Below are 15,762 nucleotides of genomic sequence, written 5' to 3' on the forward strand. Positions count from 1 at the left end.
CACTTCCAGAGCTTGCCGAAGTGTGTGTAGGGGGGCTATGGAAAGCCACTGGGCGGTTAGGTGACTCCTTTGGGTTTCCATAAGAAGTGGGAAAAACGCTGTGGTAGGCTAAGTGTATAATGTTATACACTGCTGCCTGTAATATTTGCTTTGGATTTATAAGGGCGGGGTCAAGCCTACAGATGAAGCTGTTTCACTTAACTCTGCCTCATGCCCCACCAATACAGAGTTTAGTTAGCTTCCTAGCAAGCTATAAAAAGCTTTAATGTTATTAGCCTTAGACGATTTAGCTAGCTCCAACCAGCTAATCTGCCACGATGGATATCAGAAATTGGCTTTGCCAAAGCACCCAAACAAAGCCAAAGGAGAAGGGGAGCAATGACCAGCAGCAGCATCAAACCACCAAGGCCGCCCACCAAGCCCAGCTGCAAAATATTGCAGGAAAAAGTAAACAGAGTGCCATATGTTAATTATATATATGCAATTGTTTCAACCACCAGCTTCACTTATTGGTCGTTCACGCAATGCCATCTGAGAATGCGCTGGAGGAATGTTTAAATGTCTGTGACTCACTCTACAAGTTCTTAAAGAAACAACAGTGGTTGCCATGTACACTGGAGAAACCTTGAAACGGCTATTGGATCAAAGGTGGAGCGGACACCTGTCTACTGTGTCAGTGGTTGATAAAAGTTGTGACAGCCTTGTGGAGTTCTTATCTGACGTTGAATGCATGCGTTCATTCATCACAGAAATAAGCAGCTACAGGGCTGCTGAAGGCGGTGACGGACCCCGGCTTTAAGTTTATAGCCACCATGGTGGAAAGAATCTTCAGTCTTCTCCATCCTCCAAACAAATTACTCCAGGCAAAAGCAACCAATCTTAACACTGCAGTCAATGGGGTCGAGCTGAGCTCTGACACCGAGTTCGAAGCCATTTGGGCACAGTGCAGTGTCAATGGCACTGACGCACCGCCAGCTCCAAGCAAACAACAATGTTATGTAGGTACAAATCTCCAGCAATACCTGGTGAACAGTACAGTAGGCCAGCAGGACAGAGGAGAAGAGGCTGAGTCTAAAATACTGAACTTCAGCATGTTGGATGCGGTCATTGGCGAAATGTCGGAATGATTCAGCGAACGCAACAGCCAACGAGGGGAGGCCCTGTGTGCCCATGACCCAGATAGCCATGGCTTACTAGATGTAAAATAAAAAGATAAAGCCATTGCTGAATCTAAGCAAAACAGATTTGGTGGAAGCTGAGTTTAGTGTCGCTCGACAGTTTTTGCAGACTGAAATCCCTCGCTCCAAATGGACCCCACTTGATTTCCTGCAACAATTCTTTGGGCCTCTCTCTGCTATGCCGACCGTGCTTACTGCACCGAAAGATGGACTGACTTTTGGGCCGTCCACAGCTACATGCAAAACTAATATTACATGCAAAACTAATATTTGACTTTGACAAAAGTGTTCAGTCAGCACAGAAGAAGCATACTACACCCAAGGAAAGCTCAACTAATCCATTTGGTATTCGAGGGGGATCTTCCAAAAAAATCGAATGATCGATTACTCAGGAAGTTCCACAGAGCATCAAGGAGGCCGCAACTTTTCTGAAAAGGTAAGAAACCATCTAGCTGGTTGTTTTTTATAAGAAATCTTGTCACTTCTTAGCCAAAAGCATTTGAATGTATGTTTATTGTGGTATAGCATGATATAAGCAGAATTCCATATAATTCCATTGCAATGACCCAAATGACGCCCCTGGGAATACTGTAGCTATATTTATGTTTCATCATAGAAATAGATACATTCTATTAGGGTTTTTGATTGATTTGTGGTTGTAAATGGAACTGTAGTATTGGAAACTTGTTTATGGTAGGCTGGCATTGCGTAATTGATTATGTGGGTCAAATTTGATTTACAGAAGTGTATTGTGCCATATCACAAGGTGTTGCTAAACTCATGAGCGGCATGATTTTCCATGTATGAAGCAAGACAGCTGTGAAATGTCTACATCTAACTAGTAGGTTGTAGGCTAGATTTGGGTTATTTGGAAAGACAGCTGTGCATGTCTACATCTAACTGTAGTAGGTTGTAGGCTAGATTTGGGTTATTTGGAAAGACAGCTGTGCATGTCTACATCTAACTGTAGTAGGTTGTAGGCTAGATTTGGGTTATTTGGAAAGACAGCTGTGCATGTCTACATCTAACTGTAGTAGGTTGTAGGCTAGATTTGGGTTATTTGGAAAGACAGCTGTGCATGTCTACATCTAACTGTAGTAGGTTGTAGGCTAGATGTGGGTTATTTGGAAAGACAGCTGTGCATGTCTACATCTAACTGTAGTAGGTTGTAGGCTAGATTTGGGTTATTTGGAAAGACAGCTGTGCATGTCTACATCTAACTGTAGTAGGTTGTAGGCTAGATGTGGGTTATTTGTTATTTGGAAAGACAGCTGTGCATGTCTACATCTAACTGTAGTAGGTTGTAGGCTAGATTTGGGTTATTTGGAAAGACAGCTGTGCATGTCTACATCTAACTGTAGTAGGTTGTAGGCTAGATTTGGGTTATTTGGAAAGACAGCTGTGCATGTCTACATCTAACTGTAGTAGGTTGTAGGCTAGATTTGGGTTATTTGGAAAGACAGCTGTGCATGTCTACATCTAACTGTAGTAGGTTGTAGGCTAGATTTGGGTTATTTGGAAAGACAGCTGTGCATGTCTACATCTAACTGTAGTAGGTTGTAGGCTAGATTTGGGTTATTTGGAAAGACAGCTGTGCATGTCTACATCTAACTGTAGTAGGTTGTAGGCTAGATTTGGGTTATTTGGAAAGACAGCTGTGCATGTGCTACATCTAACTGTAGTAGGTTGTAGGCTAGATTTGGGTTATTTGGAAAGACAGCTGTGCATGTCTACATCTAACTGTAGTAGGTTGTAGGCTAGATTTGGGTTATTTGGAAAGACAGCTGTGCATGTCTACATCTAACTGTAGTAGGTTGTAGGCTAGATGTGGGTTATTTGGAAAGACAGCTGTGCATGTCTACATCTAACTGTAGTAGGTTGTAGGCTAGATTTGGGTTATTTGGAAAGACAGCTGTGCATGTCTACATCTAACTGTAGTAGGTTGTAGGCTAGATTTGGGTTATTTGGAAAGACAGCTGTGCATGTCTACATCTAACTGTAGTAGGTTGTAGGCTAGATTTGGGTTATTTGGAAAGACAGCTGTGCATGTCTACATCTAACTGTAGTAGGTTGTAGGCTAGATTTGGGTTATTTGGAAAGACAGCTGTGCATGTCTACATCTAACTGTAGTAGGTTGTAGGCTAGATTTGGGTTATTTGGAAAGACAGCTGTGCATGTCTACATCTAACTGTAGTAGGTTGTAGGCTAGATTTGGGTTATTTGGAAAGACAGCTGTGCATGTCTACATCTAACTGTAGTAGGTTGTAGGCTAGATGTGGGTTATTTGGAAAGACAGCTGTGCATGTCTACATCTAACTGTAGTAGGTTGTAGGCTAGATTTGGGTTATTTGGAAAGACAGCTGTGCATGTCTACATCTAACTGTAGTAGGTTGTAGGTAGAGTTATTTGGAAAGACAGTTGTCTACATCTAACTGTAGTAGGTTGTAGGCTAGATTTGGGTTATTTGGAAAGACAGCTGTGCATGTCTACATCTAACTGTAGTAGGTTGTAGGCTAGATTTGGGTTATTTGGATCTCCATTGAACCTTTTGTTTACTGCATTGTTTACTGTTAATGTAACTAACCTAAATCTAGATTGTGTCATTCTTTTATCGGACTGATATTTAGTTAACTAGGCCTACTACTTGGTACCGTTGTTTTGTTCTGTTCTCATTTGTTCGCATTCGCAGTTGTGTCGGTATTCTAAGCCAAACTGCTGTTCAGTGTTATTGCTAGCATGCATGAATAACTAAGCTACTACTTTCAGCATTTAGTTAGTATTATTTTGTTAAGACAGCGGTGTGTAAGACTGCATTCACATAGGCTGTTTATAATAGGTGAATTACCCTGTCCATCTTGTAGTCTATATTCATTACCAAAACGGCCTTGTATGTTAGGGCGCTGTCCATTGTGCTGACACAGCACAGCTGAGATGGGCTACAGATTTCATGCCAACCTGTCACTTCAAAAGCACTCAATGATCTCAGAGTGTCGGTTTAAACTGTTTGTGGTATAACCTGATATAAGCAGAATTCAATATAATTCCAATGCAAGAACCCAAAAATTGTGCCCGATAGCCGATTTCAACTGTCCCCTTAGTCACTTTATCCTGGAACCTGGTCTTACCATGTTACATGTTTACATTAATACAATATTAAATGATTCACATTAAAACATTTCAAACTTTGACACAGTGTAAGTGGTGCATACATATTCAAGGATTACTTTCCATTGGCAGATTCTGTATTTTCAAATCAATCTGTAATTGTAAAATGACATACAATATGTATACATCCCTGGGAAACGTTTTAACCAAAAGTGTTAACCATTTTACCCCTCCCAGAACATTCATACTAATGTTCTAGGAATGAAGAGGTAACCAGAAATTTGTTGGGATTCCATCTCCTCAGCTTGTCATGATGTCACCGTATCAGAATGAAACCTGCAGTTCAGATTTAGTCCTGCGGAGGAAGTAGAGAGCAGCTTTACTGTTAACCTAGCAGGCGTAAAAGAACCGCTTCAGCAGTCCCTACCAGTGGAGGCTGCTGAGAGGAGGATGGCTCATAATAATGGCCGGAACGGTGCGACTGATGGCATCAAACACATGGAATCCATCTGTTTGTTGTATTTCATTTCCTCCTATTGCATTCCAGCCATTAGCCCGTCCTCCTCAATTAAGGCACCACCAACCTCCTGTGGTCCCTACATGCGGTTTTCAGAGGAAACGGAAGCTATGTTGAAGATGCTGTATCCCTGAAAACCGGATGTTAGCGGTTTCTTCTTCTTTTTCGACCCTGTATAGGCTACCTTACTGTAGAAGTAGTGTGTAGGGTGAAGCTGGCCCTAGACGCTGATCTTGGGTCAGTTTTAAATTGTCCCATCTTGTGATTTAGGTTAGGAAAGTTAAATTATAGGGGAAACTTCGCTCCGGAGCGTAGAAATGGAGTGGTCTCCTCACTCGAGCTTCTTAACCAGCCTGGCCATCCTTCTGCTTCTTCTTGAGGAAGAGGAGGTTGATGTAGACGATGTGGTCCAGGACTGTGGAGGCACACAGGAGACCCCCGTGCAAAGCTCCAGCTATCCCACGGCTGAACACATCCTGCCCTGGAAAAGGTACATCCACACAAACCATATAAGGTAAGGCAAAGACGGCCTGAAGACATGCAAGCTCCTTCACATACAGTACATTTACATAATTTAGCAGACGCTCTTATCCAGAGCGACTTACAGGTGCAATTGAGTCTAAGTGCCTTGCTCAATGGCACATCAACATATCTTTTCCACCTAGTCAGCTTGGGGATTGTTGCTGGCCCAATGCTCTACACCAATAGGCTATCTGCCACCCAATACATTTGAAAAAAATCAAAACAAGAGTTTGTAACTGTAAATATTCTTCACAGAATTTGACTATATAGCTCATACAAAATAGACTTTACGGCCAATGCACATTTTGTCTCACTTTATAAATGATTGAATCTTTATGGAGAAGCATTGGAGGAAAAGCTCCAGGAGTGTTACCTGAGAGGTTTTTGACAGGGGTGGAGCAACGCTTCCTGGCCACAGCCTCAGCATGGAAGCGGCCAAGGTTGTGCTCAGCAGAGTACATGGCCCCGCGCTGGGCTCGCAGGTAGTGCATGTTAGTCAGGGGAGGGGGGGGCTCGCAACGTCCTGGAACACCAACTGGAAACAAACAGAGCATAGAGACGTTATCAATTAACATGGATTAACCTCTAAAAAGCCGCAAACACAGACACACAGAGAGACAATATACACTACTGTATGTTCATTGAAAAACACTTGTTCATACCTTTTCCCTCAGCTTGGGGAATCGGGTGCATGCCCAGTCAGAGATTGTTTGCCAATTTCATTTTGTAGTTGGGGTAGTCATCTCCCCTTTTCCTTACTGAGGTATCTGTCCATTCCTCAAACCACTCGTATTTCACCATGGTCAACATCGTCATGCAGGATTTCCCTGGAAATGTAACATGGTATACATCCGACACGTCTGCAGCGTATTTGTGGCACAAAGAAGTCAACACACTTATCAGGAGCATCCTCTTTAACCCTTCCATTCTACACAAAACAACAAGGCTGTAGACATCTGAACAATGCTGGAGTGATGACGCATCAATGAAACTAATCTCCATGTAGGACTGTAAGCTATGTAGTGATGCCATAGTAACTGCTTGTACTCATTGTTTATGCAGCAGCGCCACCTTGTGAGTACAGAGGGCGATATCATCTCATGTCAATTCTGAAAGAGGATTCGGTGCCTGGTCCTTACGAGCCATCCATATCATTCTTTTTGAAGAGCCAGAAGTTGGTGGAGACAATACCCAGCTCCTCTTGGGTTCCATCAAAGCCAGAGAAGACCAATAATGATCACCTGCCATGTTTCATCATGTCCAAACATTCCTGGATGACTGTTAGCAAAATATGAGTTTAACCATCAACCCATAGCAACACTTTACAGTAGTAAGCTAGAACATTATAAGGCAACACCTATCGACTGATCAATCGATCAATCAACTGATTGAAATCCTACATGCTGTTAGTTTGTCAGTGTAGCTCACCTGGTTTGGTCTGGGTCTCAGGGGGCAGTCATTTCTGGAAGGTGGTGAACAGACCACAGTTGGAGATGATCACAGGAGCATGTACCTCCACCTCCTCCTGTCCCTTTCTCACCTTTACACCTGGCGATGGAAACAAACAGGAGAAGACTCAGGAAGACATTGTATGCCTTTGAAATATCAACATGATCTCCTCATGGAAATATATTTTGTGATTAGAAATAGGACAAGCTTCTTTAAGTCTTTGTAATTCTTGCATGCAGAAATAAGTGATGGGACACTTACTCTCCCAGTACAACAAGGGAAGACTGTGTGGACTGCATTACATTACATTACATTTAAGTCATTTAGCAGACGCTCTTATCCAGAGCGACTTACAAATTGGTGCATTCACCTTATGACATCCAGTGGGACAGTCACTTAACAATAGTGCATCTAAAACTTAGGGGGGGTGGGGTGAGAGGGATTACTTAACCTATCCTAGGTATTCCTTAAAGAGGTGGGGTTTCAGGTGTCTCCGGAAGGTGGTGATTGACTCCGCTGTCCTGGCGTCGTGAGGGAGTTTGTTCCACCATTGGGGGGCCAGGGCAGCGAACAGTTTTGACTGGGCTGAGCGGGAGCTGTACTTCCTCAGTGGTAGGGAGGCGAGCAGGCCAGAGGTGGATGAACGCAGTGCCCTTGTTTGGGTGTAGGGCCTGATCAGAGCCTGGAGGTACTGAGGTGCCGTTCCCCTCACAGCTCCGTAGGCAAGCACCATGGTCTTGTAGCGGATGCGAGCTTCAACTGGAAGCCAGTGGAGAGAACGGAGGAGCGGGGTGACGTGAGAGAACTTGGGAAGGTTGAACACCAGACGGGCTGCGGCGTTCTGAATGAGTTGAAGGGGTTTAATGGCACAGGCAGGGAGGCCAGCCAACAGCGAGTTGCAGTAATCCAGACGGGAGATGACAAGTGCCTGGATTAGGACCTGCGCCGCTTCCTGTGTGAGGCAGGGTCGTACTCTGCGGATGTTGTAGAGCATGAACCTACAGGAACGGGCCACCGCCTTGATGTTAGTTGAGAACGACAGGGTGTTGTCCAGGATCACGCCAAGGTTCTTGGCGCTCTGGGAGGAGGACACAATGGAGTTGTCGACCGTGATGGCGAGATCATGGAACGGGCAGTCCTTCCCCGGGAGGAAGAGCAGCTCCGTCTTGCCGAGGTTCAGCTTGAGGTGGTGATCCGTCATCCACACTGATATGTCTGCCAGACATGCAGAGATGCGATTCGCCACCTGGTCATCAGAAGGGGGAAAGGAGAAGATTAATTGTGTGTCGTCTGCATAGCAATGACAAGAGAGACCATGTGAGGTTATGACAGAGCCAAGTGACTTGGTGTATAGCGAGAATAGGAGAGGGCCAAGAACAGAGCCCTGGGGGACACCAGTGGTGAGAGTGCGTGGTGAGGAGACAGATTCTCGCCACGCCACCTGGTAGGAGCGACCTGTCAGGTAGGACGCAATCCAAGCGTGGGCCGCGCCGGAGATGCCCAACTCGGAGAGGGTGGAGAGGAGGATCTGATGGTTCACAGTATCGAAGGCAGCCGATAGATCTAGAAGGATGAGAGCAGAGGAGAGAGAGTTAGCTTTAGCAGTGCGGAGCGCCTCCGTGATACAGAGGAGAGCAGTCTCAGTTGAATGACTAGTCTTGAAACCTGACTGATTTGGATCAAGAAGGTCATTCAGAGAGAGATAGCGGGAGAGCTGGCCAAGGACGGCACGTTCAAGAGTTTTGGAGAGAAAAGAAAGAAGGGATACTGGTCTGTAATTGTTGACATCGGAGGGATCGAGTGTAGGTTTTTTCAGAAGGGGTGCAACTCTCGCTCTCTTGAAGACGGAAGGGACGTAGCCAACGGTCAGGGATGAGTTGATGAGCGAGGTGAGGTAAGGGAGAAGGTCTCCGGAAATGGTCTGGAGAAGAGAGGAGGGGATAGGGTCAAGCGGGCAGGTTGTTGGGCGGCCGGCCGTCACAAGACGCGAGATTTCATCTGGAGAGAGAGGGGAGAAAGAGGTCAGAGCACAGGGTAGGGCAGTGTGAGCAGAACCAGCGGTGTCGTTTGATTTAGCAAACGAGGATCGGATGTCGTCGACCTTCTTTTCAAAATGGTTGACGAAGTCATCTGCAGAGAGGGAGGAGGGGGGAGGGGGCGGAGGATTCAGGAGGGAGGAGAAGGTGGCAAAGAGCTTCCTAGGGTTAGAGGCAGATGCTTGGAATTTAGCGTGGTAGAAAGTGGCTTTAGCAGCAGAGACAGAGGAGGAAAATGTAGAGAGGAGGGAGTGAAAGGATGCCAGGTCCGCAGGGAGGCGAGTTTTCCTCCATTTCCGCTCGGCTGCCCGGAGCCCTGTTCTGTGAGCTCGCAATGAGTCATCGAGCCACGGAGCGGGAGGGGAGGACCGAGCCGGCCTGGAGGATAGGGGACATAGAGAGTCAAGGGAAGCAGAGAGGGAGGAGAGGAGGGTTGAGGAGGCAGAATCAGGAGATAGGTGGGAGAAGGTTTGAGCGGAGGGAAGAGATGATAGGATGGAAGAGGAGAGAGTAGCGGAGAGAGTAGCGGGGGAGAGAGAGCGAAGGTTGGGACGGCGCGATACCATCCGAGTAGGGGCAGTGTGGGAGGTGTTGGATGAGAGCGAGAGGGAAAAGGATACAAGGCAGTGGTCGGAGACTTGGAGGGGAGTTGCAGTGAGGTTAGTGGAAGAACAGCATCTAGTAATTACTGTGCATGTAATTTGTCTTTGGGCTGTTATTATAGAGTTTTCACATATGTCCTATGTTTCAGGGACTGAATCAAAACAATAGGACTCTGTTTGTCCATTGTGAAACCTGCTATGGACCATATCGTGATTGTCAGCCGAGTGGATCAGCGGTCTAAGGCACTGCATCTCAGTGCTTGAGGCGCAGTACAGACATCCTGGTTCGATTCCAGGCTGTATCACAACCGGCTGTGATTGGGAGTCCCATAGGGCGGTGCACAATTGGCCCAGCGTTGTCCGGGTTTGGCCGCTGTAGGCCGTCATTGTAAATAAGAATGTTTTCTTAACTGAATTGCCTAGTAAACTTTTATTTATTTAGGGGAGCCCAATTGAGACCAGAGTATCATTCACAATGGTACCCTATGTACAAACATATTTACAATCAAGAAAATGAACATTCCAAATAAAACAAGAATAAAAAACCTACAAGGTACAATTATAATACTACACTTTCAACAAATAAACCATTACAATCAAAACAACTGCAATCCTCAATTAATTCATTTAACACCAGAGTCCTAAACTTCCCTAGCGGCACCAGGGAATCAAGATGCAAGGAGGTAGGGGCACTAAAACTAAAGGAGGATTTACCTAAATTGGTCAAGACCAGAGAGACCTCAAGAGTTAACCAACCCTGCAAGTGGGTTTGATAGCTCATTCTTTTATACTTCAGCAATTAAGTTATGTCAGTTGGAAGCTTGTGTAGTAGAGCTTTATAAACTTAAAGGAAGTAATGAAGTGATCTACAGGACTTCAATAAGGACCATCCAACCTTTTGATGCAGTGGTGAGTACTAAAACTTGTCCATTGTGAAACGGATATGGACGATATCTGTATTCTCACCATATGCTGCCCCATCATTGTTGACCAGGATCTGAGTGACGGATGCCCTGACCAGGACGTTGCCTCCAGACTTCTGGATGACAGGGATGATGTGGTAGGAGATCTCACTGGCTCCTCCTTTAGGGTAGTACGCTCCTCTCTTGTAGTGTTGCAACAGAAGAGCATTGAATATTACACTGGAATCCTGGGGGGGGGGGGGCATAAAATAAACTATTAGCTACCTCAGTTCTATTTCATGAATTATGTCAGATATTCCCTGGTTGCCATAATCCAGTTGTGGCTCAGTTTGTCTTGGACTCTTTCCAAGCATAGAATATCATTCTGAATATATATAGAATAATACTGAAATAGTGGAATGGAATAGTATAGTTTAGTCTAGAATGCAATACAATAGAATCTAGAACATTAAGACCAAGTACCGTAGAAGAGGTAACTGAAGATGACGTGAAGGTCCTTGTTGGTGGTCAAGGTGCCAGGTCTGTAGCTCCAGTACCAGAGAGGGTATAGATGGAGGAGCAGAGGTTTCTGATGCCAGACTTCAGCAAGAACAGAGCCAGCCACTGGGGGATCAGCTTCAGAGAGGCCAGATAGTGAGTCTTCTTGACTGACACCTGGCATGATATTAAAGGACATTTGAGGTAAAAAGTTATTATACTGTAGTGAAGTCAGAGGGTAGTCCCAACCAGGGCTTGAACCTAAGAACTTGGGACTGTCAACCAAATGCATTTACATTTACATTTTACATTTAAGTCATTTAGCAGACGCTCTTATCCAGAGCGACTTACAAATTGGTGCATTCACCTTATGACATCCAGTGGAACAGTCACTTTACAATAGTGCATCTAAATCTTAAAGGGGGGGGGGTGAGAGGGATTACTTATCCTATCCTAGGTATTCCTTAAAGAGGTGGGGTTTCAGGTGTCTCCAGAAGGTGGTGATTGACTCCGCTGTCCTGGCGTCGTGAGGGAGTTTGTTCCACCATTGGGGGGGCCAGAGCAGCGAACAGTTTTGACTGGGCTGAGCAGGAACTGTACTTCCTCAGTGGTAGGGAGGCGAGCAGGCCAGAGGTGGATGAACGCAGTGCCCTTGTTTGGGTGTAGGGCCTGATCAGAGCCTGGAGGTACTGAGGTGCCGTTCCCCTCACAGCTCCGTAGGCAAGCACCATGGTCTTGTAGCGGATGCGAGCTTCAACTGGAAGCCAGTGGAGAGAGCGGAGGAGCGGGGTGACGTGAGAGAACTTGGGAAGGTTGAACACCAGACGGGCTGCGGCGTTCTGGATGAGTTGTAGGGGTTTAATGGCACAGGCAGGGAGCCCAGCCAACAGCGAGTTGCAGTAATCCAGACGGGAGATGACAAGTGCCTGGATTAGGACCTGCGCCGCTTCCTGTGTGAGGCAGGGTCCTACTTTGCGGATGTTGTAGAGCATGAACCTACAGGAACGGGCCACCGCCTTGATGTTAGTTGAGAACGACAGGGTGTTGTCCAGGATCACGCCAAGGTTCTTAGCGCTCTGGGAGGAGGACACAATGGAGTTGTCAACCGTGATGGCGAGATCATGGAACGGGCAGTCCTTCCCCGGGAGGAAGAGCAGCTCCGTCTTGCCGAGGTTCAGCTTGAGGTGGTGATCCGTCATCCACACTGATATGTCTGCCAGACATGCAGAGATGCGATTCGCCACCTGGTCATCAGAAGGGGGAAAGGAGAAGATTAATTGTGTGTCGTCTGCATAGCAATGATAGGAGAGACCATGTGAGGTTATGACAGAGCCAAGTGACTTGGTGTATAGCGAGAATAGGAGAGGGCCTAGAACAGAGCCCTGGGGACACCAGTGGTGAGAGCGCGTGGTGAGGAGACAGATTCTCGCCACGCCACCTGGTAGGAGCGACCTGTCAGGTAGGACGCAATCCAAGCGTGGGCCGCGCCGGAGATGCCCAACTCGGAGAGGGTGGAGAGGAGGATCTGATGGTTCACAGTATCGAAGGCAGCCGATAGGTCTAGAAGGATGAGAGCAGAGGAGAGAGAGTTAGCTTTAGCAGTGCGGAGCGCCTCCGTGATACAGAGGAGAGCAGTCTCAGTTGAATGACTAGTCTTGAAACCTGACTGATTTGGATCAAGAAGGTCATTCAGAGAGAGATAGCGGGAGAGCTGGCCAAGGACGGCACGTTCAAGAGTTTTGGAGAGAAAAGAAAGAAGGGATACTGGTCTGTAGTTGTTGACATCGGAGGGATCGAGTGTAGGTTTTTTCAGAAGGGGTGCAACTCTCGCTCTCTTGAAGACGGAAGGGACGTAGCCAGCGGTCAGGGATGAGTTGATGAGCGAGGTGAGGTAAGGGAGAAGGTCTCCGGAAATGGTCTGGAGAAGAGAGGAGGGGATAGGGTCAAGCGGGCAGGTTGTTGGGCGGCCGGCCGTCACAAGACGCGAGATTTCATCTGGAGAGAGAGGGGAGAAAGAGGTCAGAGCACAGGGTAGGGCAGTGTGAGCAGAACCAGCGGTGTCGTTTGACTTAGCAAACGAGGATCGGATGTCGTCGACCTTCTTTTCAAAATGGTTGACGAAGTCATCTGCAGAGAGGGAGGAGGAGGGGGGGGGGATTCAGGAGGGAGGAGAAGGTGGCAAAGAGCTTCCTAGGGTTAGAGGCAGATGCTTGGAATTTAGAGTGGTAGAAAGTGGCTTTAGCAGCAGAGACAGAGGAGGAAAATGTAGAGAGGAGGGAGTGAAAGGATGCCAGGTCCGCAGGGAGGCGAGTTTTCCTCCATTTCCGCTCGGCTGCCCGGAGCCCTCAGCTGTTACGCCAAGAGATCAAAATCTCTGGATGAGGTTGCTAGGTGATGGGTTGAGGTGACTACATTTACATTTACATTTAAGTCATTTAGCAGACGCTCTTATCCAGAGCGACTTACAAATTGGTACATTCGACTACCATACTATTGATACTCATTTGATCACTTCAGTGTTCTCATTACCAACAAAGCCCCTGAACTGAAAAAAGAAAGTACCTTCATGATTTTGAAAAAAGTTTCAATGGCAGTGATGTCATCTGGAAACTGATTTTTCAGGTGAGCCTCCATCTCTGTCTTGCCAGTGAAGATGGTGTACTCGCGTTTGTCCTCTCCCTCGCCGATCTGGATGGTGTCAAAGTGCTGGTCCAGCTCCACAAACTCCAACTGGCCCTCTGTGATCTGGTCGAAGACAATACGCAGCAGACTGCTGGCCGATGAAGTGGAGACCTGGATGGGACAATGGGAATAAATCATGCTTCAATAAGATGTTACATCAGGTCACAAAGTCATTGACTGGGGCACCACTATCTGGGAAAGTGGCAAAAACATAAACCCGCCTGTTTCTACAATTAATCTTCTTAAAGATTTTAAACCTAAACCTTAATCACATTGCTAAGTAAACATTAGCCTAATCCTAACCTTAAATTAAGACCAATGTACATTTTCAAGATATAGCCAATTTTGACTTTGCCAAATGCCCATCTACTTTTTAGAGAAAGAAGCAGGCGGCCCTTCTTCTCAACACAGCTTCTTGTTTGTAAATTAATTACATTTAGATGGCATTTGTGCTCATTTCAAATGTGTTCACTCCAAAGCAATGCATCATACATTTAATACTTGGAATAAGTCATAGTAAACGTCCTATGACGTGTCTATTGAATACAGTAGTAGTTATCAGTATGAGAATGACAAAACAATGACCCAAGCCCCGCTTGGTTAACCCCTACCATTGTGTCGCTGAGTTGTCATAATGATTCAGCAAATGTACATTATCCTATGAGCGTTGTTAGACAAAATGTAAGTAAACTAATCTAGCTGCCCTGAATGCCTCTGCAGATCCTACAGCTATTGTATGCAGTAATCATGTGCCTATGAACAAGAGTTATACTGGTAGCACTGAGCCAGTGTGCCCTAGTAGGAAGTCCACTGTGTGCAGCCCACCCTGCACTAACATAAATAACATGAGCATGTCTACTCCTGCTAAGCTTCCCAGTAAAGCAATGAAAACAGTCAAGCATCCTAAAAAAGTGCTAAAAATAGCCCACGTTTAACATATGTAGGTTAAAGAAACAAGGTTCATGAAATCAATAATTTGCTAGTAACAGATGACATTCATATTCTGACAATCTCTGAAACTCACTTAGATAATACATTTGATGATACAGTGGGAGCAATACATGGTTATAACATTTACAGAAAATACAGAAGTGGAGGTGTTGCTGTTTATATTTAGAACCACATTCCTGTAAAGCATAGAGAGGATCTCAATTACTGTTGAAGTAAAATGGCTACAGTTTCATCTGCCTCACCTAACGCCCATTGATGTGGGAAGCTGCTATAGACCACCAAGTGCTAACAGTCAGTATCTGGATAACATCTGTGAAATTCTTGATAATGTATGTAATATCAACAGAGAGGTATATTTTCTGGGTGATTTAAATATTGACTAGCTTTCATCAAGCTGCCCACTCAAGAAAAAGCTTCAAACTGTAACCAGTGCCTGAAACCTGGTTCAGGTTATCAGTCAACCTACCAGGGTAGTTACAAATGGGATCGTAATGAAATCAACAACATATATTGATCACATATTTATTAATGTAGCAGAAATTTGCTTTAAAGCATTATCCAAATCTATCAGATGTAGTGATCACAATATACTAGCCATATGTAGGAAAACCAAAGTTCCAAAGGCTGGGCCTAATATAGTGTATAAGAGGTCAAACATAAGTTTTGTAGGGATTCCTATGTTGTTGATGTTAAGGATACTTTGTTGGTCTGTAATGATGACAACCAGAAACTGCACTTGACACATTCATGAAATGACTTATTTCAGTTACTAATAAGCTTGCACCCATTAAGAAAATTACTGTTAAACTGTTAAATCCCAGTGGATTGATGAGGAATTGAACCATTTTATGGTTGAGAGGGATGAGACAACAGGAATGGCAAATAAGTCTGGCTGCACACCTCCCTGACCAAGGCCCTTCACCCCCCTCAAGTTCAAGTCTTATAGCAAAGTCTGAATACTTACGTAAATAAGTTGTTTTTTATTTGTAATACATTTTCAAACATTTCCAAAAACCTGTTTTCGCTTTGTCATTATGGGATTTTGTGTGTAGATTGATGAGGGGGGGGAAATAATTGAATACATTTTAGAATAAGGCTGTAACATAACAAAATGTGGAAAAAGTAAGGGGGTCAGAATACTTTCCGAATGCACTGTATATGCTTGGCCTTTAAACGTGCAGCTCTGAGCTAAGGTTAACTCAATAATTTAATACTAGGACATTTATTGCAAGATATTAGCTCTTTGTCTCTCAGCTTCTTAATAATTGCCTAAAAGTTATCTTGTACACATGTCATTTATACTATTCCAAGTGGTGATGC

General features: G+C 45.2%; 1 protein-coding gene across 1 annotated transcript; it reads right to left on the reverse strand.

Moving 5' to 3' along the window:
- Positions 1–3,614: 3,614 nt before the first annotated feature.
- si:ch1073-13h15.3 (inactive all-trans-retinol 13,14-reductase) lies at positions 3,615–13,629 on the reverse strand. The gene is given in 11 exon segments (XM_046354915.1): positions 3,615–5,281; positions 5,696–5,825; positions 5,828–5,857; positions 5,985–6,024; positions 6,026–6,359; positions 6,466–6,600; positions 6,751–6,870; positions 10,376–10,585; positions 10,780–10,851; positions 10,854–10,986; positions 13,372–13,629. Coding segments are annotated over 11 exon segments (1,599 nt in total). The 3' UTR covers positions 3,615–5,144.
- Between the last annotated feature and the right edge of the window lie 2,133 nt (positions 13,630–15,762).

This window comes from Oncorhynchus gorbuscha, linkage group LG07 (assembly GCF_021184085.1).
Source record: "Oncorhynchus gorbuscha isolate QuinsamMale2020 ecotype Even-year linkage group LG07, OgorEven_v1.0, whole genome shotgun sequence".
Taxonomy (NCBI): Eukaryota; Metazoa; Chordata; class Actinopteri; order Salmoniformes; family Salmonidae; genus Oncorhynchus; species Oncorhynchus gorbuscha.